The sequence below is a fragment of the Microtus ochrogaster genome, unplaced genomic scaffold, assembly GCF_000317375.1.
Source record: "Microtus ochrogaster isolate Prairie Vole_2 unplaced genomic scaffold, MicOch1.0 UNK8, whole genome shotgun sequence".
In the NCBI taxonomy this organism is placed as follows: Eukaryota; Metazoa; Chordata; class Mammalia; order Rodentia; family Cricetidae; genus Microtus; species Microtus ochrogaster.
This window is the reverse complement of record NW_004949106.1, coordinates 7,700,758-7,712,159: the sequence shown is the minus strand read 5'-3', so window position 1 is coordinate 7,712,159 and position 11,402 is coordinate 7,700,758. Positions and strand designations below refer to the sequence as shown.

General features: G+C 46.3%; 1 protein-coding gene across 5 annotated transcripts in view; it reads left to right on the top strand.

Annotated features, from left to right (window-relative positions):
• The window catches only part of Myo1b (myosin IB), a 158,746-nt gene that overhangs the window by 91,408 nt on the left and 55,936 nt on the right, over positions 1-11,402 (top strand). For all 5 annotated transcript variants that reach the window (XM_013353475.2, XM_005366368.3, XM_005366367.3 and 2 more), the window contains exons 6-7: positions 2,401-2,447; positions 7,116-7,179. In XM_013353475.2, coding sequence (XP_013208929.1) covers positions 2,401-2,447; positions 7,116-7,179 — 111 coding nt within the window. The remainder of the gene's footprint in view (positions 1-2,400; positions 2,448-7,115; positions 7,180-11,402) is intronic.

The following is an 11,402-nucleotide window of genomic DNA, read 5'->3' as shown; positions in this document are numbered from 1 at the left end:
TTATCTTTTCTGGGAATGCTTTGCCGCTACTGTAAATGAACATTTCCAACAAGGAACACACACACACACACACACACACACACACACACACACACACACACAGCAGCTGTGGAATGTGTCTCGGGTGTTCTAGAATGGAGCGCTTGTTTCTGATTACCAGGCTCCCGGTAAAAGACTCGAGTGTTTAGGGTTGTGTTTGATAATGTGCAACTCAGGCCTCTCTGATGAGAAGATGGTTTATGGCTTGCAGATGGGATTCTGGGCGCATCTTCTGCAGCAATCCTTCGCTTGCCCCTGACCTTCAAACCACAGCACACTGACCTTTATGTGTCGGCATCTTGAGCTGGGCTTTGGACCTGGCCTAAGTAGTTAACTCGGCAAGCCTGCACGATACCAAAGACTAGCCCACCAAAGCGTGGGGAATGTCACGGTTTAATGGAGGCCAGGTCAAGTGTCCCCTGTCATCAAGGTTGCCTTCAGGGAAGCCTTTTGTTGACAGTGGATATATGAAGAGAATCGGATCCCGCCCCCTCCACCCCCACCCCAGCATGCTTCCTTCTTTGAGTGTTGGCAGGGTTTCTCCTCTTGGGGTCCTAGGTATCAGTCATCCTGTCTTCCTCCGAAGGGAGAGATTGGTGTCAGGAACTTATCAAACCATACTCGGCCCAAGCTTCTCTACATAAGGAACCTTCTCCGGCCCAAGCTTCTCTACATAAGGAACCTTCTCTTTTGACTTTGTCAATCTCGTCTTCACCCATCTTGAGCCGACTGTATATATGTGGTGTTTGAAACAGGGTCTGGCTGGCCCGGGATTCACTATGTGGACCAGGCTGGCCTTCAGTTTACAGAGATCTCCCTCCAAGTGGTGGGATTAAATGCTTCCACCACCACACCCAGCCATTAATGTGTTTTTAAGCAAAAAGCACAAAACGGGATGAGTGAAATGGCTCAGTGGGTGAAGGCACTTGCCCCTAAGCCTCACGTCCTGACTTCGATTCCCAGCATTCATTTGGTAGAAGGAGAGAATCAACTCCCTTAAGTTGGTCTTTGACCTCCACATGCCATTCACAATAAACAAACAGACAAATAAATGTTTTGTAAAGACACAAAACAGTGGGCTCAACATTGGGTTTAGCTGCTGACCGTCATTGTGCTCCCTAAGAATGCCCCCTCTCTCCAAGGTGCTGCTTTCAGGACGAGACCCCCTCTGAAGTGCTTGTGTTCTGTGACAGTTAACCCTAATCCTCTCCTCCACTTAACAAAGTCATGGAGGCTTCCAGAAATGCAATATCTAGCCTCGTATTCAAGAGGGTGGTTTCATTTAGCCATGTCCTCGTGAATACTTCCTACCTAGTTTCAAAGGTGGCTCCCAGATTCCTGAAACAGCTTCGGGGCAGGGTTGGATGGAAACGTAGGATTCTGTGTCTCTTCCGGGATGTGGGTTCATCCCCGGGTTTGAGGCGCACCGCTGCCTGCAGCACACCCACAGGGATGTGCATGGGACTTGTATCTATGCCCCTCCCCTCTGTTCCCTGTTTTCATTGTCCCAGGATGGTTTGTCAGTCAGTATCTGTGCGTGGGCTTGGTGGAGCAGTCCGTTTGCCCCATAACTATGCTGTCACCTGCGTTAGACCGGCGACACAGTTGAACGTTCTGTGCCTGGACAGACTCACCCTGGAGTGCTCCCTTTCCTTTCCAAGGGAGTCCCAGGGCAGATGTCGTCTTGAAGCTGCTAAGACCGACAGAGACTTGGGCTGTGCTTTGTGGGTCACATCTGTTTCCTTTAATTTTTTAGATTCCATTTTTTAGTCCTGTTGGGCATAGACTACTAAATTATGTATTGCTTGTGTCTTATTTTAAATGACTCCGTTTTGACTCTCCGTATCGCTCTTGCTGTATTGGACTTATGTAATCACGATTATATAAGTAGCTTTGCTTCAAAGTTAGAGAGTTGAAGTTTTGCCTGCCTCTTGTGATCTACAAACCTCACCCACTTCCATCAAGCATACAATAATGGAAGATTTCTGAGATAGCCTTACCGACAGTTTTGGTGGAGGGGTAGAAACCTTACCTCTCTCCCACTCATTAGCAGCTCATCTACAGGAGTTAAAAGACGTTGAATTAGGCAAGATCCCGTTCAGAGTAATGCTCGAAACAGTCCCGAGATTTGGGGCTGTCACGTGTTCCATGTGGGTTTCTAATAACTGAGGGAAGTTTTAGCGGCTCACTAAAATCGCTGCTGGATACGTGTGTTTGGTTAACCGTGGGCAGAAGTGCCGTCACCGTGAGCTGTGTTTGCCAGAGTTATTCCTGTCCAGTACTACAGCTGCTTTGTGTTTCTGCTTGGAATTATTTGTTTTTCTATCAGCTTTCCTGATGCATCTGCTTCTTTCTCACCAGCCTTTGGAAACGCCAAGACTGTGAGGAACGACAATTCGTCCCGATTTGTAAGTATTTGTAGAAGCTTAAGTGCTAACACTAATGTTTAGCCCATGTGTGTTTAAACAGGCAGATGTTTAATATTTAATATACACATTTTTAAGGTCAGAAGAGGGCCACCCCCAGTCGGGACCCACTGGAAGGTCAATAAGAGCTCTGTGTTGTTTGCTTATTTATGTTGCTTTCTGAGATTCTTTCAGTTTTTTTTGGAATGACAAGCTATTTTTTTTTTATCATGTTTTCTCCTCATCTTCAATCATAAAATTCTGTGAGTTTAAATAAGACTATTTAGAATCATTTCTTTCTCATCTGGAGCTTGGCGTTTAGAAGTCATAATTAAGAATCAGAAACTCAGCCAGACAGTGGTGGTGCACGCCGTTCATCCCAGCACTCGGGAGGCAGAGTTAGGCAGGTCTCCGTGAGTTCGAGGCCAACCTGGTCTACAGAGTGAGTTTCAGGACAGCCAGGGCTGTTGCACAGAGAAACCCTGTCTTGGAAAAACCAACCAGCCAAATAACCAACCAACCAAAATAACGAAAAGAACCAGAAATTCAGTTAAAAAAAAAAAATAGATAGCTCAAGTGAGTGTCGTTTGTATATATGTTGCCCTCTGCTCTTATTGTTGGTCTCAGAAAGGACAAGATGTGTTTTTTTAAAAACCCCCTGAAGGTAAAATCACTAGGACTGATGAGTGCGAGGGGCTGGGAGATCTGGATACCGAGAACCAAAGTTAACTAATGTCTTGTCATGATTGAGCCTGAAACACTGCTTCTAATCGAGGCCAACCCTCACTGCTTTTCCAGTCTTCTGGCCTGTAACCAACCAGCTTGTGCCTGCTTGTTGGTGGACTCGGTTCTTGAGCTCCCCTGGGCCTCTGTTCTTCACCAAGACATGGACACCGCCTTGGGAGCAAATGTGTTGAGTGTCACGGTGTTGTGTCTGCTCATTGCAGTGCCAAGCCATACACTCTGGTACCCCTCTTTTCCCCCGCTTTCCTCCCTTTCTCTTGTCTCTGTTCCTTTTGGTTACAGGACCTTGTTAAGTTACTCAGGTTGGTCTTGAACTCATTTAGTAGCTCAGGTAAGCGTTGAGCTCTCTGGTTTTTACCAAAGCCTTCTGTTTTGTTTGTTTGTTTGTTTGTTTGGTTGGTTGGTTGGTTAGTTTTTTTTTTGAGACAGGGTTTCTCTGTAGCTTTGGAGTCTGTCCTGGAACTAGCTCTTGTAGACCAGACAGGCATCACACTCAGAGATCCGCCTGCCTCTGCCTCCCGATTGCTGGGACTAAAGGCATACACCACCACTGCCCGGCCCAAAGCCTTCTGAGTAGGTGGGATTAAACATCTGTACCATTTGGCCTAGCTCCATGATGGTACTTTGAGATTGTTCCTTTTTTTCTTCTTCTGTTGTTTAGCCAAAAAAGAAAAGAAAAAAAGATCATTCATTTTCTGAGCCATCTTCTCCCCTCATTGCTTGTACCAGTAGGATCAGTTTCGGTAATCTTTGATGCCTCTCTATCAGGAGTTCTCCCTTGCTCCCATCTTAGATCCCTGCTGGCCTTCTCCATAGACAGGTTGTCCGGAGCTTAAAGAAAGAAATGGTCTCAGACAGAAGTAACTTAGGAAGTAGAAGGCTAAATAAGATCCCAAACCCAGGGCTGTGAGTTTTTCCATCGGATTAGCCCGTTACAGTCTCATAACCAGTTTGATGCAGGCCTTTTCTTGTGTGGTCACCTGGATAATCTCATTGCAGAAATAGAAACAGAAAGTGAAGTAATTACAATGATCAGGCTTCGTTATGTGATAGAAATTTAGTTTTGTTCGCCAATTGTGTACACATGCACTTTTAAACATATTTACAAATGTGTGGCCATGGCGATGTAAAGACAGGAAACTGAATTGCTTAGAAGGTCAGGTGTTTTTTAATATTTTTTTTTTATTGCAGTGGTATTTAAGATCCTGCAAATGGCTTGGCGGGCTGTTTAGCTTATTAAATAGCTTCAGAGAAATCCTCTTATATCTTGGGAATTAGGATATGGGATTAACACTTGATTATAGGCTAGATCATTTCGTGCCCAGCTTCTAGTAATTCCTCTGTTTGTGGTCTATGACTTGATTAATAAAACACCCAGACGCGTGGCATCATTTCATAATTGGATTCTGTGCCATCTCGTGGAATTGTGGTGTTGCTCGACAGAACCCTTGGCTCTGTTCGGTTAATCTAGAATGAATTTGTTGATCGCTTTACTGAGAAATCTGACAGAGTCTGCTATTGTAGTTAAGACACATTGGTCATAACTGACACTTGTAAAAATGTGTTCAAGGACATCCCTCACAGTGTGTCCCCGTATGCCCCAGTATTTCTAGTTTGGCATATGGGACTTTTATTTATTTATTTATTTTTTTCGAATGAGACAGTATTTTAGGGCTTTGTTGATTAGTGTTCTTCCTTAAGCAGCAAATAAGCATCTACCGTGTGTAGGCTGATAACTAGGCACTGGAGGGCAGAGCGCAGCGCCTATACTTTTGCTTTTGCCCAATCTCTCATTCATTTTTTTTGAGACAGGGTTTCTCTGTGACACAGACCCTGGCTGTCCTGGAACTCTCTTTATAGACCAGGCTGGCCTCAAACTCACCTGTAATAATTGCTTTTTGGTCGTCTGTTCAAGTACCTTAAAAAGCCAGCCTAGGAAGGATTTATTTTGGCTTATAGTTTGAGGAGAAGCATCCGTCATGGGTACTGAGGCACGTCCTGACACTATGCTGTCCGTCCGGTGGTCCCCAGGTCCAGTTGCTTCCACAACCTCCCCAAGCAGCCCCACCAGCTGGGACCAAGCGTTCAAACAGCAAACCGTAGGGAACATGTCCCATTCCGGAGGTAACACTGGGACCTTGGAAGGTGTCCAGCTCCTGTCTCGCTTACCCCTCCTTCCACCCACTCTCTGGATCCTGTTGCCCCTTCGTCCAGGGACTCCTGTCAAAGTTATCGCCTGCAAGGCCGATCCTTCGCTCCCTCTCTGCTTTTCTCCCTCATCTCCCGCTGCCTTGTCTCCTCTGTCCCCACCATTCTGGAGGTTCTCTCTGTCAAGCCCAGGACTGTCCCTGCAACTCTGAATAGCTATGGTCCTGTTTCGCTTCTTCTGCTGGAAGCGCTCAACGGTTTTCTCCCAATTGGTGTAGCCAGCCGATGCCCAGATCCCTTGATCGCTACGGCATCCGGCGTCCTCCTTTCCAGCCCGTTTTGCACGCTGGTCAGGTGATCTTGTAAAGTGGCGAATCTGATCCTGCCTTCTTCTTTAGGAGCCTTCAGTAACAATGGCTCATGTCAGGAGAATGTCAAAAAGTCACGCTAACCTGACTTCTGTCTCCAGCCTGAAGCCCCACCTCACTGTCCCTAACAGCTGGTTCTTGGTTTCTGTGCCTGCTCCTCCTGCTCCCCCACCTCCCAGCAGACTTGGCGTTTGCCGTGAACTCACTTCTTCTGCTCCCGTCCTCACCCCTGGCACAGCCGTCTGCGTCCATGAGCTGTGGTAGGCTTGTCTCTCCACCACTGTGTCCTGCTTACCAGGCTGTGAGCTCCTTCCCAGCAGGGACTGTGTCTGGTTTCTCGCTTGCCTTTCTCAACGTAGAAGAAATGATTTGGAGACATTCGCTCTGGGGCCTAAGTGCCGATTTCAAAGGGTAGATGGCAGTGGGAGAGGAGCTGGTGAGGGAGCGTCCGTAAGCTAAGAAAATGGCCCAAGTTGCATTGTTGACCGAGTGCCATGCAGTCAAGTCTTTTCTCCCTGTCACATTTTGAAAATAAATATAATTCTTAGGGAAAATTCTGTACATAGTATCTATCTGATTGTGATCGAGGCAGGACATGCAACAAAACAAAAGAATTCCTTATTAAATACACATACTCTTTGCTAAGCACAAAGCAGGTGCCACGGCTATTCTGCTCTTCCTGGTAACTCTTCGTCAAGACCATTGGAGGCTGCTTCTAAAATTTACGAGATTTAACGCCATGTGTCTTATGGTACTGCCCGTGGAGTGTAAGGTGACCCTGGGCTCTGTACAATCTACGTCAAAGGCCTCTCAATGGGATATGTAGTCTTTCGCTCTGAGCTTGTGGCCCGCAGCATTGTGTTTTGATTTGAACAGTTGGAAATCTGGGGGAGGGATTGCTTTTCACCCACTGCCTAATGCGGAGTTTGTAACAATGACTTCAGACACATTCTGTCTATAAAATAAAATGAAATAATTTATCAGTCAGTTTTCCTGCCAAGACTAGTGCCCTTGTTTTCAGTCTTGATCTGAGACTGTCTCCCCTTTAGGAAGTTTGGAAACTATCTGAAATGGAAAGGTCACATGATGGAAAGGACTCCCCTCCCGCCTCCCCCCTCCCGTGTGCGTGTGTGTGTGTGTGTGTGTGTGTGTGTGTGTGTGTGTGTGTATGTGCACGCGCGTGCGTACATGCATGTGTACAGAGATCTGTTTTTAAATTAGCTACAGGCTAGACGGGCTCTAGGTGGTGGCTTTTCAGTGTGAATTATTCATGGAGGCTGGTTTGCCTTATGGGTAAATGAGCTGCCTTTCTTGATTACATCCATACACAGGACTGAAAATGAGTTAGGATGCTCCCTTCTGAAGCACGCGGGCTGTTTTGGGATGCACTGACGGAGTCTCTCTTTGACAGGGCAAATACATGGATATTGAATTTGACTTTAAAGGTGACCCGCTGGGAGGCGTGATAAGCAACTGTAAGTATTTTACTTGACTCTTTGATCAACCGCTTGAGAATGATAAAACAGGCGATTGTAAGTGGTGGACTAGTCTACATACTTCGATTGGAGAGAGGGGAAGAAGAGCGTTTGCTTTAATAAGAATTGTTAACCATGGCATTCCAGATTGCTTTACAATATAATGTAAAACATATATATGTATATGTGTATTTATGCATGCATATATATATATACATAAACATATATACACACACATATATATATATTGTTTGGTTTGGTTTTGATTTTTTTGAGAGAGAATTGTACTGTCTCATCCAAACAGGCCTCAAAAACACGTGTATCCTTATACCTGGCTAAGTGTTATAAATTCATTTATTGTTACCTTTGGTAAACTGTTCAGAAATCTGCTGAAGTATTTTGTACTTTATTCCTCATGGGCCTTTAAGCCAGCCTAACAAAAATGTATTCCGTGACTAAAAATAAAACTGAGGGAATTTATTAATTAATTTTGTGGCGCTAAGATAGAGCCCAGGGCCTCATCCACACTGGGCAGGTGCACTGAACTTTACCTTAGCCCTAAAATAGAAATAATGGATTTAAATTAGTAGCTTTTTAAAGGAAGCTTTTCTCCTGTACCGTGAATAGGCCTTTATCTCGAATGTTATTTTGAGAACCGTGACCTCTTTTTTTTTTTTTTAGGCTTTCTAGATCATGGAACTGTAAATCTAGCTGTTGGTAAAACATGGACGCGTTAGCCTCCTTCCCATTGTGGAGTGAGGAACACAGGACTGGATCCAAGGCTATGACATAGCTCCGGGTCCAGGACTTGTGGACTAGCCGTGAGTCACACCAGCGCGGCTGGCTTTGTGTGCCTTCTTGGCCTCCGAGCCAGGGAGCCCGGCATTCCCCTGATTTCAAGTTTCATTTGTTTAGAAGTTAATTCTAATGCAGGGGTTTATGTGACCCCGGCTGTTAACCTTGCCATCCTCTCGAATGTTCTGGGTTTTAGGGTCACGTGACCAGACCAGTGCCTATGGAGATGAGTGAAAATAACTAGTCTACACTAGACACGGAAATGACAGAGCTGTCTAAAGTGCCCAGAACACCGTCATTGGCTTGTTAGAGTAATGGCGTGTGTCTATATATGGGAGTGCAGATACTGGGAGAGGCCGGAAGAGGGCGTCGGCTCTCCTGCAGCCGGAGTTCCAGTGGCTGTGTAATCCTCACATAGGCGCCGAGAGACTATCTCATGTCCTCCAGAAGAGCGTTGGGCATTCTTAGCCACCAAACCACCTCACCAGCCATCCTCTTTAAGTGACCTAAGATCTAAAGTGGAGAGGAACTGGTCCAGCAGAAGAGGAGATGGGTAGCCAAGAACCCTCAAGCTGCCGGGGAGCGGGGGTGAGCTCCCTGATGCTGTGCAGAAGTTGGTGTTAGGAGTGATTTGTGCATACCGTGCAGCGGAACTCGTGGCGTGTGTTGGGGGTGGGGGCACGAGGGATGAGAATGGGAACACACACGTATGCTTACGGATGTCCGCGACGGTGTGGAGGTCAGAGATGGGTGCCATCGTCTTCCTCATTCACTCTCTACCCTGTATTCTGAGGCGAAATGTCTCACTGAACCTGGAGTTCATACGTCTGGCTCGACCGCTGGCTGGCACATCCCAGACTTTTTCATTTCTCTGTCTCCCTGCTGTTGGGAGGCTGCTTGTTCGTCCTGGTCACCCAGAACCGAACTGTATTATTTAAAGCACTGCTTGGCCCATTAGCTCTAACTTCTTATTGGCTAACTCTTACATCTTAATTTAACCCATCTCCATTCACCTGTGCATCACCATGAGGTCTTGGCCTACCAGCAAAGGTTTCAGCACATCTGTCTCCAGTGGCAGCTCTGTGGCTTCTCTCCGACTCCACCTTCTTCCTCCCAGCATTCAGTTTAGTTTTCCCCCGCCTAGCTCTGTTCTGCCCTACCAACAAGCCAAGGCAGTTACTTTATTAATGAATGGTATTCACAGCATACAGAGGGGAATCCTGCATCATCTCCCCAGTGATATTACAGGCACATGCCATAGAGCCCAGTAGTAGCTGAACGAGTCGCTGAACTTTAAAACAAAATCCTCATCTTCGTTCATAGATAGGACTAGCATTTCCTCATCTTTGAAATAACGGGAGTGGGTGGATGGACTCTGGTTCTTCCGCTTCAGCATTTTTGCAGCACGTAACGTGATTTTCCTTTTGGTCTGCCTCACTGTATACTGTGCTGTGCTGCGCATGGCGACCGCGCTGTGTGCTTGTGGGAATGTGGTGTTGTGAGGGAAGCAGCTTGGAGGGGAAGTTCTAAGGTGAGAAGAAATTGTGTAGGATACTCCCATTTCGATTATACGATTTTATAGGCTGAGTATGGCAGCGGAAGTACTCGTGCAGCATGCATCTCTTCCAGCCAGAAGCAGATGATGTCGGCCCCTGCCAGACTGCCTAGGCAGACCCCTTACAGGGTATAGCAGTTGATGAGAACTGTCTCGGGAAGGGGGTGGCTCAAGTTTAAGGCCACCATTCTCAGAAGCAATTCATTTTAATTCGGCAAACTATTCATAAATCCTTAGTGCTTTCTTTTTATAAGGCGAATTAATGCTAGTTATTGCATCATTAATGCCACTTATTACAGTAGCTGGGCATTACACCGATAGTAGCATTGGACTTGTCTTTTCGTTACGGAACTTGCAGCTGAACATTCTGGAATGGTAAAACCAATAGTGTTCCTGAGGATTCTGTGAAGATAATTAGGAGTTAGTTACTTCATTATCAGCATGAGAAGATAACTTTGGGTTATCACTTAAGTTCAAGTTCTAAACATAAGCCTCTTCCTGACGTAAGAATCAGAAGATTCTTACAGTATCCATGGAAAGTAAATACCAAACACTTGGTGTCCGTTAAGACTAATATGTCTGTGTGAATGAGTTTCATATGGTCTTGGTTACAGTTTGTTCCCACAAAAAAAAAAAAAAATTACATTGAAACTCGTAAGCGGGAACACCCTGATGGTTAAGAATATCCCTTGCTGTAGAGAGGGAAAGCACACATTAGTGGTGGGACAGGAAATTTCACCCCATACAGGCAGGGCTGACTCATGCGGGCCCTGGGAGCTGCCAGGCTGGCTTTGGTGCATGTAAAGCAGTGGGTGAATCGCCGGGGTTCTTGCCAGACCCTGACGCGTTAGCTTCTTGCGGGCTGGAGAAGAGCATGGGCTTTGCTTTGTCTTGCAGAAGAGATGCGTGCTTCCTTTCCCAGCAGCCACTTGGAAAAGCCCAACTTGTCAATGGCTCAAATGATCACCCTGAGTGGTTCAGACTGTTGTACACCCTGGAAGTAGAGAGCAAAGGCCCCCCCCCCCCAACTCATCTCCCTCCTCCGAAAGAGGGATGCGATACAGTCTTAGTCTGGAGCACACTTGAGAGTTCCAGAGGCCCCAGGGCAGTGTCCTTAAGAAGGACGTGCAATTAAAATGGGAGGTGGCAGAGAAGATGAGACAAGGGGGCGAGTGCAGACGTCCCACTGACCTGGAGTGGCGCCTCTAGTTGGCAACGGCTTGCTGCTTACTTACCAATCGGGTGCTTGTGGCCAAAGATTGCTGTGTCGTAGTGCTCTGAACTGGAACCTTTGAGAAACTGGTTTTCTGCTTCTTTTATAGTACTCCCAGGCATCTTCTCAAATCTGTGATGCTTGGAAGCAATTTAGACCATGGAAAAACATGATCTAAATCTGCTCAGAGACCAGCACGGAGAGGAATCTGCTCTGGAAGTAGGTTCTGATTTCAAGTCTAAAGTGTAAACCAAGGTGAAAATTCTGGCTGCCCTCACCCCCGCTGGGTGTCACAGAAATGCACCCTGGATGTCGTGTTTCAGCATTTGGGGCTTTTGCTTCATGCGCACAACCCACTGGTTTCTCATGCAATCACCGATGTCTCTACAAGAGACAGCAAGTTACTGAAGTTCTCTGGCCCTCCCTGACTTCATCCTTGCAGTGGGAATAATCAAGCGTGTGTCAGGCTGGACCAGGGTCAGTTCTGTATTTATAGCTCCATAAAGTGCCTGGTACATAGTAAACCCTCGATAAATGTCTATTTCCCACTATTAAATGCCGACTTGTTTATTGTCTATATGGCCTTTCACCAAATACAAATTCTGTAGTGCAGAGACAACCTGTCTATTGCTGAGTAACCAGCAACTGAATAAATCTGAC